The sequence below is a fragment of the Hemiscyllium ocellatum genome, chromosome 12 (genome assembly GCF_020745735.1).
Source record: "Hemiscyllium ocellatum isolate sHemOce1 chromosome 12, sHemOce1.pat.X.cur, whole genome shotgun sequence".
Classification (NCBI taxonomy): Eukaryota; Metazoa; Chordata; class Chondrichthyes; order Orectolobiformes; family Hemiscylliidae; genus Hemiscyllium; species Hemiscyllium ocellatum.
In genome coordinates, this window is record NC_083412.1 from 76,784,977 (window position 1) to 76,801,746 (window position 16,770).

The 16,770-nt window shown below is 39.4% G+C and overlaps 1 protein-coding gene across 2 annotated transcripts in view; it reads right to left on the minus strand.

Annotated features, from left to right (window-relative positions):
* Positions 1-16,326, minus strand: part of paxbp1 (PAX3 and PAX7 binding protein 1) — a 51,020-nt gene extending 34,694 nt beyond the window's left edge. Inside the window, exons 1-7 of one of the 2 annotated variants that reach the window (XM_060833737.1) lie at positions 15,713-16,326; positions 10,483-10,608; positions 8,695-8,868; positions 7,995-8,210; positions 6,792-6,895; positions 5,941-6,161; positions 3,985-4,171 (exon numbers count right to left, since the gene is read on the minus strand). In XM_060833737.1, coding sequence (XP_060689720.1) covers positions 3,985-4,171; positions 5,941-6,161; positions 6,792-6,895; positions 7,995-8,210; positions 8,695-8,868; positions 10,483-10,608; positions 15,713-16,184 — 1,500 coding nt within the window. In that variant the 5' untranslated portion in view covers positions 16,185-16,326. Of the gene's footprint in view, positions 1-3,984; positions 4,172-5,940; positions 6,162-6,791; positions 6,896-7,994; positions 8,211-8,694; positions 8,872-10,482; positions 10,609-15,712 lie in introns of both variants that reach the window. The other variant, XM_060833736.1, reaches the window with a different exon arrangement.
* Between the last annotated feature and the right edge of the window lie 444 nt (positions 16,327-16,770).

A 16,770-nucleotide genomic window follows, 5' to 3' on the forward strand; every position in this document is an offset into this window, starting at 1 on the left:
TTCTTTTATATAGTGCTTATTACTCTAGCAATACATAACAGTGGCCACAATGGAGAGAAGTCCAAACTTTTACAGCAAAAACCAAGTCACGAGGATATTATAGTTCTTCTTGTTTAAGTTAAGGGTAGCTGTTTGGAAACCCAATAATTTTGTTGCATCCTTGCCAAAATAATTGCCATTCACGTCACTAGTCCATTTACATTTAGCATGTTTTGTTTCTTCCTGTTATAGATGAAGATTAGGGTGAGCCATCTTCTAAAACACATGAATCTAGTTTTAGTTATCACAATTTGATTATTAGGTTCTACTCTGCATTGTGGACACTTAAAGCTTTTAATTATTACCTTTCATTTTCTACCAAAGATAGTGCTGCATTTTTATTAACTCATAATTCAGGATTTATAGCACATTCTTATTCTGTGGTAAAATATATCAAACCACAGAATGAGTATGTGCAATCAACTGAATGTGTTATTTTCTTAATATCCCAGGTTCTCAGAATATGCATCGGTACTTCTTAGTTTCAAGAAAAAAATCTAAGGCAAGATAGCAAGACTATATTGCAGAGCTTCAAACTGTCATTAAGATTTTACAAACGTAGGACAACAGTTTGAGATTATAATCATCCATTGAGATGGAGGCTCTAACATTTAAGTAACTCAACTTTTTCCCAAGATAAACTATGCACCTAAAGAGACACTTAAGGTAGAGATATATAATATGAAGATAGCTGCTTAGTGTCAGTCAAACTCGACTGGTGTAGAAAATGGTACTATAGGCTTTGATGTTTGGAGAAACCTTTGTGCCTCAGTGATCAGCTTCTCCTCACCTCAAGTTGGGCTAACATACTATGACCAATATATTTGCTTCAGTGGGTGCTTGGAGCCTAGAATCTCTGCTCAACACGTTGATGGAATGTAATGCACCAGGTAAACAAACATGATGCCTGTTTGAAAGCGTATTAGAAAATACAAGCAAAAACTAAAAGTTCAGCTGGGTGTAAAGACAACCAAGAGAAAAGTAGTCACAAACTGTTCACGTTCACAGCCTACTGCCTCTCTCTTCAGCAACTGCAGCAGACTGGCATGCCAGAGTGCAGTTCCTGAGTCACACAAGGCAACACTAAATGCAGTGTTAACCACCACAGTGCAAATCAATGTGTAACAAGATGGAAGACTGCCACACTAAAGCATCAACCTAGGTGTGGTTCAAATCTCTACATATGGAATGTGAAAAAGGATGTAGAATTCATCTAGGGAAGTACTTAACCATACTAAAGTTTCTTTAATGTGCTTTGGGCTTAAGTCTGAATAGTGTACCTTGAATACTATGCCCTTTCTAATGATCTGAAAAAGCAAACTAAGTAATCAGCAATTTGAGACAGGAGGACATTCTCTAATTGCTGGTTTCTACCTTAACACAATTAGGCAGTTTTGCTTCACAATATTTATACATAAATTGAAAGGAACTATAATGTATTTTTATTTTCTTAGTCAATCATTGAAGAAAATTGGGATAGTCTTTTTTCACAGAAGGATGACCTGAGATTTAAGATTAGAATGGAGATTGACAGTGAATTAAGTTGAACACGAAGTTGAAGATAAGTTGAACGCTTGTCTGAATTGAGTATAAATTCTTGGGGAAACAAAAAAAAAGAGAACCAACCTAGGATAAATAAGAGGAGTTATTTCTGGAGACAAAAAGCAGAAATATGATTGGAAACAGGACTAAGAGAAGGGTTGGTTCAAACAAGAAGCTTCATTGGGCTAAATGGTTGCCATGAATTCCAAACAGTGAAGACTTAATGTACTGTACTTAAATTCAAACTCATTTTATATTGGATCTAGTTACCAGATTTCAGATTTAGAATCTGTTATGCCACCTAAGACGGAAGAAGCCACTTATTTCAAGGAACACAGACAACAGAAATTCTTGATTAATCATCCAAAACGTTCCAGTCAAAATTCAAACCAAGAAAGTTACAAAAAGGAGGGTGAAGTTCTAACGAAGGTTCATATGCCGCTTTGCATTCAAGTTTCTGAAGCTGAGCAGAGCCAGGTACAAAAGAAAATATTCTGGGTGGGCAAGAAGAGGAGTGGTACATTATATTTTGGCTGCTTTATTGCTCTTCCATTTGCATGACATTTCACAGTTCATTTCCTTCAACAAATGTATTGAGAGTTCTCACCACTACTTACTACAGAAAGTATTCTGTATTAGTTTATCTGACAGGTGGCAACTTTTCAGTGTTAGAAGGTACTCTGAAAGCTCATGAGCTGGAACATTTAAGTGATGAAAATTCAAAAATTAATTTAATACAAAAATAAACCACAGTCATGCAAAATTCACATAAGTTTTCTTTTCAGGCAAATTGTCAAAGTATTCACGAATAAACAGGACCCTGGAAATGAGAAGAGTCACGATATAAACGTCATACCCTTCAGTCCAACTAGTTCACACCGACCATGTTCCCAAACTAAACTAGTCTTACTTATAACCCAAGATATCCTCAAACTCACAGTAAAACGCAAGAGCAGAGTTAATTTCAGTTTAACTCATCCAGATTCCCTTCAATGTGTAATGGGAGGGCTGTAAACTCATCTCAAAAGCACAGGATGTTTAGAATCAAACAATTTTGTGACATCCACAGCCCTGATTAGATACTGGTCATTAAGATGGCCTGGATTAAAAAAAAATTGATGCTAGAAAGTTCCTAGCTAGAAAGAAAATGTTAGTATTTATCATGCTTCGCTCTTTAAAATATTTTCCCAAGAAATTGACTGAAGATCTATACAGAAGATCATAGATTCCCTAGTGTGAAAACAGGTAATTTGGTCCAGCAAGCCCACAGTGACCCTCCAAAGAGCATCCCACCCAGACCCAACCCCTATCCTATTGCTCTATATTTTCCTTGACTAATGCCTCCAGCCTACATATCCCTGAACACTATGGGCAATTTAGCATGGTCAATTCACCTAACCTGCACACCTTTCGACTGTGGAGTTTCGAATCAAAACCGGGTCTCTGGTGCTGTGAGGCAGCAGTGCTCACCACTGAGGCACCGTGCTGCCCCTATAAAGCTGAAGACATAATTGTGTACACTTACTTTGTTACTTAAGAATGAGCTTGTCATCCGACATAACATACTTATTTTCCAATTTGTCCAAATGTTCTTTTGTTTGGCAAGGTTGTCTATTTTCAATTTTTATTTTCAACTCTCTTCCGTTTACACTAAAGTTACTGGGAACCATGCATGGAACCTATTGGCAAACTTTTTGTTTTGGACATGATTGCTTCCCACGTAGCACATTCACAACAGTAAGAATAGCTAGTGGACTGCAGCCACAAGTCCAAGTTCATCATACCAGACTGTAGTCATTTTCTTTTGGACAATGTGTCTCTTTGATATTTTGAACAATTCATTAACTTGAAACAACCAGCTCAAGTATACTGAAATGCCCTTCAACCACTGTTCCCTTGAGAAATACAGAATAATATTAAAATGTCTAAATAAACATTAACCCTACAATCAAAGTCATTACCAGGACAGCTAGTTAGGCTTTAGCAAATGCAAAACATTTAGGTTGCTTTTCTAGAATTAGCTATGAACTGATGAGAGTTGTGCAGTTCCAGAAAACATGGTGATGTAGTAAATGGAGATTATACTTTTTTTTAATATATAGGGAATTACTCTTACTATTCCATTAATTTCTCCTCTTGCTTTAGTCAAGTACAGCCATCAGGTACCCACCTATTTTCTCTATCATGTTTACACTTTAAGGTGCAGTATTCACAATATTAGAAAGGAATCTGGTTGGGGGTAGCTGGAATGTAAAGTATCCAGTACAAGAGGGTGCATGCATAGATTAACATCAATCTGTTTGATCGGTGTAGTGGCATTTGTGGTGAGGACCCTTAATACATGAAATTAAATTTTTGGTTTACTTACAAGCAGGAAGTCCATAAACAATTACTTCAACTTACCTTTTCATTGAAACACTCAAGCAAGTCTCGGACATACCCTCGCATTTCTTGAAAAAATCTATACCGTCCACTATCATCCGTGATGCCTTCGAGTCTTTCTATTGTTTTCGATGAGTTTTCCAGATCTTCATTAAGTTTGTCAAGCCGTTGCTGATTTGTTTTGTGCACTTCTTTCATTGAATCCAACCTAACAACAACAGCAATCCATGAAAATTATTTTGACCATTGACCTAAAAGACTAAATAGGAATATTACAGTTACCACAGACAAAATTGAAGCATCAAATATATTCTTTAACCAAATTATACTAAGGACATTATGTGTTATAACAATGTGAATAATCCAATAGTCCCACTAGGAAACCATTTTGGCATCGGTACATTGTTGAACTTGTCTCTTTAGGGACAAATATATGCCTCACTCCACGGGGCAAAGATCTTTATGCTGTACAATTAATAAATTGAATTCTAAAGTTACAGTATTACCATGCTACTGGCTTGAGATCAATACCTGAAAAGGTCAATTCATAGCCAGCAAACCAGAGCAATAATAAAAGATATCTCTGGCACAGCATAGGAGAGTTCTGTTCGTAAATTTTGAATGTTTGAGTATGAAAGCCCAATACTTTCTACTCTGAAGTGAATGATAAATAAATTTCTAGTTTAATTCATATACATTTCACAAAATCCCATGCATCAGAGACATTAAAATCTAATCCAATAACTGTTGTGGAGTCAAGTCCCCTAGAATGAGAGGCAGAGACTACTTTGCAGCAAGGAAAAATTGAAGTATAATTGTCCCTGCACTCAATCAGACTTATCCTCTTGACTTTTGTTTTGAACAAAAACTAATTATAAATTTAATCCTTCTAAAAGCACAATGTCTCTCTTTTGGTTTTCTATACTGTACTACACGTTTTGATTCAGTGGTAGAAATGGACTCAAACTATTCCAAGATCAACTGACTGCATGGGGGATAAACGAGTGGTAGTTTAGACAAAATTGCAATAAAAACTGAAATGATCATTGAATGGAACACAGCCTGATAGACTGATGAGAAGAGTGACTACTACAGTATTTATTTGTTTAACTAGCATCAATGAAGAAAGAAATTACATAATAATTGATCAGATTGGCCCTAAGATTGTCTCAGAAACTAGATGATTCTTTAGTCTTTCTCAAGAGTATACTTTGCTTTCCTCATTTAACATGAAATTGAGGGCCTGGGAATAAAATTATGGTTGTACAACCTCAAATGGGTCAAAATAGCAAACCAAAATTACATCTAACTTAACGATTTTTGTACCTATACTGTCTTAGATTCCAGCTTCTCAAGGCATTCCTCATCACTGTCAATACAAATATCCTCCATTCTCACACTCAATATATTGTGAGACTTGACGCTCCAAACATCCAAGGTATTTATGTAGAAATTACTTCTATATTAAAATTCTTAGATTTTTCCTTTCTTAGATTTCATGGATAGATGCGAATGGACTTTATACTTCAAGTGAACTGAATAAAGTAACAGGTATTTTTGTCATAAACGTCTTCTCACTGTACTAAATGTTGCAATAGATTCAACAGTTGATCAATAAACTTTCACTTTACAGTAGAAACATATAATATATTTTCTTAAATCTTGCCTTATGTCACACTTGCACAAGACTCTCTAAGATCCAATTCTTTAAAAGTTATTGGGATCAGTTTCAGAAGTGCAAATATGATATTGCATTCTTAAAACACAAAAGACTGCAGTCACACAGTCATAACCGATGTCGTGTTCCAAGACAACATCGAATACTGGCTGATGTCTTCTTATGTAGAATATGTGCTGCTTAGTGAAAGTCCCACGACACAATTCTGTCACTTCTTCAGCAGGCTATTTTGTGCCTGAAGGATAGAAAGCTACAGCACAGGTCTCAGAAGCCTGTTTGAGAGAGCTGGTCTGCCCTACCTGTCTTTAAGGCGTTTCTTTACCAAATCAATAGTAACAGGAGGCATCTCATTAATGGAAGGTTTGAAAGCAATAGCATTATCTGTCTTGATTGGTTTAGATTCTGTTGTTCCATAGGTGCTAAATGTATAAGGAAGGTTGTAGGAAGAATCATATGGCATAGCCTGGTAGCTGTTCTGGTAGTAAACATTAGTTGAATCGGTTGGATGGCTGCTTTGCACCTGCACAGAAAAGAAACATTATGACTACATACACCAAATTTTACTTCTGCTTTTCCTGAAGGTACAATAAAAATCTTAACTTTGTAATATAACTTAGATATCTTTCTCTCTTGCACACACACAATACAATATATACAAGTCCAAATATCAATATCTTCATGGCAAACAGATAAAGGAAATTAGTTGTAACTTCTACCTGTTTAGTTTACTTCACATATATGCATTTTTAAAAAGAAATTAAATAATTCCCTTTCCAAGTACTGTACTCTTGTATTCATTTTGGATAACATGCTATTTCATTAGAAATGTTTAAAAACTTTATATTTTGGGAAAAAGCAAAATTTCAGGTTAAAAAAAACACTGCTTAGTGATTGTTTTCTTAGTAGTAAATACACTTGCTACTTGAATTGACCAGTGTCAAAATAAGACAGTGAACGAACATTTAAATGCAGGGCTATTAGAATAGTCAACACTAAAAATAATTTGATGTTCATGTTCAAAACATTTGATTCTATAAAGACTTCAATGAATTTTTTAAAAAAGGAAACGTAAACCAAAAGTTTTATATTTGAGTTAGTGACAGCCTACTTGCCAACATAAATTAGCAGGTTAAATTAAGAAAATTGTTACCTGAGGGACACTAATTCCTTTTCGGATCTGCTCCTGTTCCCACATCTTTAATTCTTCATCCTGCTCTGTTGTATCCAGTGCTTCATCATCACTTCCTTCGATCCCTGTTCAGAAGTAAGAGGGCAACCAGTTGAGTATTACTGTCAGGCTGTTTTAACTTGACATTACTGCAATCATGAAGCTCTTTCTTGAGACTTTTCCTTGTCTGGTTGATATTCTAATCACAAAATTATCATTCGCAGGTCTTACACAATTAATGGTAGGGCCCTGGGGAGTGTCTTTGAAAAGAGAGACAGGTGCATAGTTCCTTCAAAGTTGCATCACAGGTAGGCAAGGTGGCTAAGAAGGCATTTAGCATGCTTGCCTTCATTGCTCAGACCACTGAGGATAGGAATTGGGAATGATGTGGTTGTATGGGACATTGGTGAGTCCACTTTTGGAGTACCCTGCTCTAGGAAGGACATTCTTATATTGGAAAGGGTACAGAAAAAATTTACAAGGATGCTACCGGGACTGGAGGGTAAGGCGAGGTTGGGACTTTTTTAACTGGAGCATGGAAGGTTGAGACATGACCTGATAGAGGTTTATAAAATCATGAAGGGTCTCGTAAGGTGAATAGGAGAAGTTTTTTGCCTAGAGTTCAAAACAAGAGGGCATAATTTTAAGCTGAGGAGAAAAATGAGAGACCTGAGGGGCAAATTTTCCACACAGGTAGGGGTTCATATGTGGCATGAACTGCTGGAGAAAGCAGTAGATGCAAGTACAGTTACAACATTTAAAATAGGTACATGAATAAAAAAGGTTCAGAGCGATATGGGCTAAACCCAGGTAAATGGGACTAGTTTAGTTTGGGAAACCAGGTCGTCATGGAAGAGTTGGACTGAAGGTTTTGTTTCCGTGCTGCATGATCCTATAACGGTCAGTGAACTTGCCAGAGAACTTGCTCATTCCAAAACTTGGCATGTATCAGTAAAAGTTCTTCAATATGATTCGTTCAGGAGGCATGTAAGTCATTGGTTCCAGGCTCCGTGGACTGGGACACACAGAAATCAATTTCCAATGAATACTAATTCCAGCAGAACAAGATCAAAGTTTATAAGCAAATGTGTATTACAGATCAGTGACAGTTTGGCGATCACTGAGTGCAAGGTCATTGATGCCATTAAATGATGCTCTACATAACTGTCCTGTACAAGCACTGACCTATTTCTTCCGCAATCTTTTGCCTTTGTGTTTTCTCCTTCACCGAAAAAACAATCCTGCGCTTCTCATCATCATCATCACTAGCATCATTCTCATCTTCACGTACAAGTCGGTTCGTACTTGTCTCAATTTCTACAGCAGGACAATCCCCAAGCTCACGAGCCATCTGCCTCCTTTTGCGAGCAGCATGGATAAAAGCAGCATCCGGAATTTCTCCTAAAAGCATTAGCTGTATTAACTGCAAAGTTCCCTTTAAGTTATATACAGTTTTATTTATATCCCGGAAAGTTATGCAATGCATATGCCCAGCCAACTCACTAGTTTCCAATATTTTAAAGCACTCAATACACAGTTAAAAAGTCACAGAAGCACATGGGTACATAATAGGAATTTCAACATTTCAACATATAAATTACTACGCGATTTGGTGAAATGAAGAAAAACTGATCAGATTTTCTACAGTTAAATCATACTAAAACACTTGAAATAAAACTGCTTTACTATATTGCCACAAAAAGTGATTTGTAGTAAATTATTGTTGCTTGCTTCCTTTGAGAATTTATTTTTGAGTGTTGCCAGGACAACAGTTTACCTGTATGGTAAATTCCATTCAGTATAATGCTCAGAAACTTGCAAAATGGTTATCTAGAGGTCAAAATAAAAATCACTAAGGCATTTCATGTTTGCACACATTTCACACCTGGTCGAAGTGCATTTAGTGTAGATAGAGTGTTAGCAAATGCTCCCACAGCTTTGGCTTTGCCTTCTTCATCCTGCTCATCACTGTCTACCTCCATTTCCTCCTCTCCTTTCTCACTTTGGCCATCATCTTGTACAGGTTCCTTCACCAAGGCAGGTTTATCTACTGTGACATCTGCTGAGAAAGAAAATGCTGCTGCAGATAGTCGCATAATTCGGACAGAAAAAACTTAAGAACATTGGATACTGTCAATTCAACATGAAATCTATATTTTGAACAGCAGGAAATTAACAAAAGTCAAACTCTAACATTTGGCATATTTTGGCATGACAAACAGGATTTCTACTGCTCATAATACTTAAGCTAAAATGAAAAATTGCTACATCAAATTGCTATGATGTTACAAGGCACAAATACTAACTTTTTTTATATTTATTTTAACAGGTTGAATGGATGCTTTCGCTGCAATTCCTTGTCAGGATGAATTAGTTCATTTGAGGTTGACTCAGTTTTTTCAGTCACAATTTTTAAAAGGTTTTTAAGTAGAATTAGAAAATAATTTTGTTCAGTCCTGCAACAGTGTCATGATAAATACAGCTAATTCAGCAGGCATAACCTACAAACAATGCATAACTCATGTATGTTTTCTTTTATCAAAGACAATCCTTCAAATTCATTCTATGTATTGTGGAAATAAAATTGTTGTATACATTCAATTTTCATTGCAAATATATACAAAAGCTATCAAAAGGTAGATTATTCTTCACACTAAGAAAGTTCGTATTGTAGCAATTTCTTGCTATTGCTTCTGAAATTAATTTAAGTGTTAAGGTAGTTATTAAATGAAGATGCATTCTATACCAATGACATATTCCACAATGAACCTCATTGCCTTGTCTTGCAAATGCAATTACTGAAAGGAATGTTTGCCACTATACTTGGATTTCTTTGATAATATTATGTGCCAAAATATGACTTCTATAACTTTGAAAACGATAAGTATATACTTTCAGGACATACTAAAAACCAACACCCATCACATCAAACAGGTAATTTACCAGCATTCTGTATAAACATATTTACATTAATTTATAAACTACACTATCTCTCTGGAAATGGTGGAATACCAAATATCAACATTAACTTCATCTGCAAATCACTGCAATCCTCCACAGACAGTTATATACCATCATGGGTCACTGGTCTAGTTCAGCCTACATGCTGCCTTCAGATTACCTGTTGACCAATAAAGTAAGGGACATATTCAAAATCTTTGAAAACACACTGAATATTTAACAATATTTAATTAACAGAGTTAGCAGTTATCAGGTTTTCTCTTACTTTAGATTGCAAAACTTGTGCAAAGATAGACAGACTGAATCACAATGCAATTTGAGCACAGGAATGAGAATTTTAAATTTGAGAAATTCCTGGAGTGTAGGTAAGCACAGCAGTGGAAGGCAAATGGAACTTTGTGAGAGATGAGTTAGGACATAGACAACATTTCCTTGGATCTGAAATTAATGAAGAGTGGAAGACTGGGTGCAGGGTAAGAAACAATTATTAGAAACTATGGCTTGAATGTACACAAACTTACTTTGCTCAGAACTTTTTGTTTTACTAGCAACTCAGATCCCTGAAAGTAACATTTCACAATTCAGGGTTTATAGCAGATATGAAAAGCGTATTTATGGAATACAAAGTGCATTGGCTGGTTTTAAGACAACCCATTTACAGCAGGTATAAATAAAACAATGAACTGGTCACCTCTGCAATGCTTGTACTTACTTGAAACCTGAGAATTCAGGTCACTTTTTGCCAAGGATTTTTCAAGATCCTCCTTGTACTCTTTCTTGAGTTTATTTACAATCTTTTTACTGTAATTTGATTTCTTCACTTTAAAAACCTCTTCTTCTGCAGACAAGAAAAGAAAAAGATAAATATGAATGTTTAAACAGCAGGCATGTGGAACTTACACTAAGGAACTCTCCTATTCAACAAAAACTTAATTGAAAGTTTGAAAGTCTTTCAAAAAGTTAGACGTCATTTTGATAATCTAATGATTAAAACAAAAACAAAACTTGAAAAGATTCTCTAATCACTAAGACACCTTTTCTCTTCTACTGACAGACAATCACTTGATCATAAAAGCTTCTCTTTTGTGACACTGCTCACTAGTCAAGTATCTATGAGGTCAGTTGCACTTACATTATCGACAATTTGCCAAGTTGTGAGGAATGCAGTACACTGGTCTTGGTGTTATTCGTCTAACCACTTGTATAATTACAATAAAGCATTAGTATCTGGTTTGTTGGATGCACTTCTACCCATTTTCTATTGCAAAGTCTAACCACAAGCATATTTAAATATGGTTCAAACACAAAAGCAATAATTCAGAGACTATGAGTTAAATTCCTAAACTGCTTAAAGAAGCAGAAATCAAATGGGATCATGAAAATAAATAAGTACTTTTGCTGTCATTTTTGTCAATAACGTAAAATCTATGATGTTGAAATTAAGGCTTGCAATAAAAATTTGCATTTCATAGCATATCAATAATTTGTTGGTGTTTGGACCTTTTAATAACTTGTTTAATAATAAAGGCTTGAGCTCAAAGTTTGCAGTGCAGTTGATAGCCTAATAGGAATTATTATTGAGCTTGAGATAGTAAACAGACTTTATGCCCACAATTCCAAGATAATGCTATTTTTACATAGACAGTTTTCAATACTTCAGTTACACTCCCTTCCTTCCAATATATTTAAAACTGTTCAATTACAGACGTGATCTAATTCCATCTTTAATTATTCTTAGCACAAAAAAATACCCAAAGCTGGCAGATCAATTTTGTTTTATCTAAAAATTAACTCTTGTAGGTTGATAAATATTGACTCTGATGCTGCAAGATGCACAATAATTTGTAAGAGACTGAGAATTATCTAATGTATGGGCTTCCATCTAGAACTGGATGTAGGTTTGCTCGCTCATCTGGAAGGCTCGTTTTCAGATGTTTCGTCACCACACAAGGTAACATAATCAGTGAACCTCCGAATGAAGCACTGGTAGTGTAGCCCGCTTTCTATTTATATGTTTGAGCTTCCTAGGTGACGTAATTTCCTGTTATTTTTCTCAGGAGGTGGTAATTGGGATCCAAGTCAATGCGTTTATTGATGGAGTTTCAGTTGGAATGTCATGCTTCTAGGAATTCTCGTGTGTCTCTCCATTTGGCTTGGCCAAGGATGGATGTGTTGTTCCAATTGAAGTGGTGTCCTTCCTCATCTGTATGTAAGGATACTGGTGAGAGGGGATCACATTGTCTTGTGGCTTGTTGATGTTCGTGTATCCTGGTGGCTAGTTTTCTGTTTGTCTGATATAGTGTTTGTTACAGTTCTTGCAATGTATTTTGAAAATGATATTACTTTTGCTTGTTGTCTGTATAGGGTCTTTCAAGTTCATAAGCTGCTGTTTTAATGTGTTGGTGAGCTTGTGGGCTACCATGTAGCCAAGGGGTCTGAGTAGTCTGCCAGTCATTTCCAAGATGTCTTTGATGCAGGGGAGAGTGGCTAGGGTTTCTGGACGTGATTTGCCTGCTTGTTTGGGTTTGTTGCTCAGAAAGTGGCAGACTGTGTTCATCAGGTATCCATTCTTTTTGAATGCACTACAGTTGATTTTCCTCTGCTCTGCATTGTGTGGTGGCTCGTTGAAGTTATGTTCTAATGCAGCAAACCACCCACTTATGACCCCTGAGAAAAGAACAGGAAATGACATCATCATAGCAAATGATGTCACCACAGGAAAAGACATTACCAACCCTAGGAAATTCAAACATATAAATAGAAAGCGGGCTACATCACCAGTGCTTCATTCAGAGGCTCACTGAAGATGCTGGAAAATCTCAGGTCTGGCAGCATCTGTAAGGAGAGAAAAGAGCTGACGTTTTGAATCTAACTGACCCTTTGTCAAAGCTTTAAAAAAGGGGAGAAATTGGGAGGTATTTATACTAGACAGAGAAGGTGAGTCATGGCTCCAGAAGCAAAGGTAGCAATAAAGAAGTGATAATGACAGTGCATAGAGAGATTATAGGGAGATTAGGAGCTATGAATGACCAAAGCTGACAAAGTATGTGGGGGATAGGGGGGCGGGGAGAGATGGGTGAAACAGAGGACCTGGAAAAATTCATAAACTTCGCTTCCAATTTCCATCCCTCCATCACCTTCACCTGGTCCATCTCCGACACTTGCCTTCCTTTCCTTGACCTTTCTGTCTCCATTTCCGACAATGGTCTATCCACTAATGTCCATTACAAACCCACTGACTCCCACAGCTATCTGGACTACAGCTCTTCTCACCCTACATCCTGTAAGGACTCTATCCCTTTCTCTCAGCTCCTTCGCCTCCACCGCATTTGTTCCGATGAGGCCACTTTCCAAAACTGTGCTCTTAATATGTGCTCCTTCTTCTCCAACCATGGCTTCCCACCTACAGTTGTTGACAGGGCTCTCTACAGCATGCGGTCCATCTCCCGCGCCACGACCTTCACTCCCTCCCTCCCCACCCAGAACAAGGATAGGGACCCGCTTGTTGTCACCTTTCATCCCACCAGCCTTCACATACAAAGAATAATCCTCCACCATTTTCGCCAACTCCAACACTAAACACATCTTCCTTTCCCTCCCCGTCTGCATTCCGCAGAGATCGTTCCCTCCGGGACAACCTAGTCTACTTCTTCATCACACCGAACACCTCTCCCATCACACGCGGCACTTTCCCATGTAATCGCAGAAGGTGCAATACCTGCCCCTTTACCTCTTCCATGCTCACCATCCAAGGACCAAAACACTCATTTCTGATTAAGCAGCGTTTCACTTGTACCTCTTTCAATTCGTTGCTCCCAATGTGGTCTCCTCTATATCAGAGAGACAAAACGGCGACTGGGTGATCGCTTCACTGAGCGCCTTCGGTCTGCATGCAATCAGGTCCCGAACCTTCCTTTGGCTTGCCACTTCAAAACACAATTCTGCTCCCATGCCCACATGTCTGTCCTTGACCTGCTGCAGTGTTCCAGTGAAGCTCAGCGCAAACGGGAAGAACAGCATCTCATCTTCTGACTAGGCACGTTACAGCCTGCCAGTCACAACACGGAATTCAACAACTTCAGATAATTATCCCATCTCGACCCCTCTGTTTTCATTCTGCCCCACAATTTTATTTCATTTATTTTATTTTTTTTCACTGTTCTGTACCTATTATTTCTTGACTGTCTCTTTCTCTCACTCCCTACTCTCTCATCACCTTTTTCCTCTCCTCTTCCCCCTTTGCTACCCTTCTCCCATTTTCCATCTTGCCTCTGCTTCACATATTTTGTCACATAGCACTGGCTTCAGCCTTGGTCATTCACAGCTCCTAATCTCCCTATAATCTCTCTATGCACTGTCATTATCACCTCTTTATTGCTACCTTTGCTTCTGGAGCCATGACTCACCTTCTCTCAGCCTAGTATAAATGCCTCCCTACTTCTCCCTGTTTTTAATTTGACAAAGGGTCAGGTAGACTCAAAATGTCAGCTCTTTTCTCTCCTTACAGATGCTGCCAGACCTGCTGAGATTTTCCAGCATTGTCTCTTTTGTTTTCAGATTCCAGCATCTGCAGTAATTTGCTTTTATTTTTGCTCACTGAAGATGTTAGGAGAAAGTGAGGACTGCAGATGCTCACTGAAGATGTTGCCTAGTATGGTGATAAAACGTCTGAAAACAAACCTACATCCAGAACCTCAACATGAGCTACAAATCTTCTCAAAGCTTGCAAATATTTGCCATCTTTGATTTGTCCCAAACCTGTATAACATCACTTACCTATCCAAATTGGATCTGATTTCATTGGTTAAGCCATTGTATCATTAGAAAAATTCAAGGTATAATCCCCTAATTCAAGCAACATATATTTAGCATATAACAAAATCAAAAACCTAGATATTGGAAATCTGAAACAAAAACAGAAAATATAGGAAATACACAGCCAGTCAGAGAGCATCTACACACAGAAACAAGTTCATATTTTGGTTTGTGATAACCTTTTGTCCTAACATTACACATTCCCCCTAATTGTTCTCTATCTAATAGCTAACATTCTATTCAAGATCTATCAGTCCTAATAAAATGTCATTGAACTGAAATGCTAATTAACTGGGGCATTCAGCTTTTCTATCCACATTGCTGCATTTTTTCTCATACCATATACTTGAATTTTATTTTAACCTCTTATTCAAACCTCTTATTATACTCCTTATCTAGCTCCATCCAAAAACTCATATGAACTAAATGATTACTAATTTCTTTACTTTTCCGAGCAGTCACTTCTTCAAAAAGAAAAACATATTTGTCAAAGATGACTGCCCTTTGCAAATAAATGTTGGTTGCAAAAGATGAATTTACACATTTCCAAATAATTAGGATTCATATTCAAGATCAAAACATACTAACGTATGAAACTAAATGTGTAATTTAATAATGATCTAGCCTTTGTCTGCATTTTTATTGATTTCAAAAGTTTCCGTCCCCTCCCGAGATGCTGCAAAACATGAAAATGTTCAGCTGCTTGAAAGTTGTCCTTGAGATTTTAAAAATTGTTATAGCCATTCCACCTTCCATGGTCTAGAGCGTGTACTTATCTCACACAGATGGCTGTGCTTCTCGACATTTCTCATCATGGGCGCAAATTACTAACATGATTTTATCGTTGGCTCAGGAAGACAGGGGCAGAGACGTGGATTTCGTCCCCACGAAACCACAAGAGGTGGAGGAAATAAAATGACATGGGAGTTGTTTATTGGGTAAACTGGGCAAACAGCGGCGATGTGGCTGTTTGAGATTAGTCATTAAGTGGTGTAAGTGGATGCAATAGTTTACAATTTCAGTGACTATGACCAGAGTCCCTGAGCAGCCTTGTTCCTCCCTCCCCTCCCCTCTCCTCTCCTCCCTGGAGCCAGAGCCGGGCCTGCGGGCGGGCGGCCTCTCCTCACCTTCCTCCTCATCCTGGAAGCTGAGCAGCGCCGCCCTGGGCGCTTCCTTCTCGCGGCTCCGTTTCTTGTCTTTGGCGGCGAGTCTTGCGACAGCGACGCAGGGCCCGGCTTTCGCAAGTGCGAGGCCTGAGGCGGCTCTGGGAGGAGCGAGGCCGGGCCCTGCTTTGAGGGGAGCCGGGGCGGCGGGCAGGGCGCTGACAGGCGCCAGGGGGCCCGGCAGCCCGATCGCGGGATGGCCCAGCAGCGGGAGGACGGCCCCCGCCTCACAGCTGCTGCCGATCTGAGGAGCTGCTGGAGGAGTCGGCAGCGGCGGCGGCTGCAGCAGCTCAGCGCCTTTCTCGTGGCTGTTGTTGGTGAGCGGGGCCTCGGCCGCCAGGCCTCCATGTCCTCCCCCCTCGGCCACTCCATCCTCCCGCTCCTCCTCCTCCGAGTCGTTCCGCCGCCTGAAATTCCTCCGCGATTTCTTGAACATGATCGTCCGGGGGTGAGGCGGCGGCGGCGGCCACTTCGGAAGAAAGTCAGCGCCTCCGAACCGGCGGGACGGGACTCGCAAAACTCGAGCGGCGGCTGCCGGAGTTACGGCGAGTCCCGACCGACCGACAGACAAGACCGACCTCCCGTCACAGCGCCCCCGAGAGTCACGGAGACTGCCCGTCACAGCAATTACACCCGCCCCAAAGCGTCACATAGACCGCCCGTCACAGCGCCCTCCAGAGTCACGGAGTCCTCCCATCACAGCACCCCCCAGAGTCACGGAGCCCGCCCGTCACAGCAATTACACCCACCCCCCCCCCCCCCCAAAGCGTCACATAGACCGCCCGTCACAGCACCCCCCAGAGTCACGGAGCCCGCCTGTGTCAGCGCCCCCCAGAGTCACAGAGCCCGCCTGTCACAGCACCCCCTCCCCCCAGAGTCCCGGAGCCGGCCTGTCACAGCGCCCCCTCCCCCCAGAGTCACAGAGCCCGAATGTCACAGCGCCCCCTCCCCCCAGAGTCACAGAGCCCGAATGTCACAGCGCCCCCTCCCCCCAGAGTCACAGAGCCCGAATGTCACAGCGC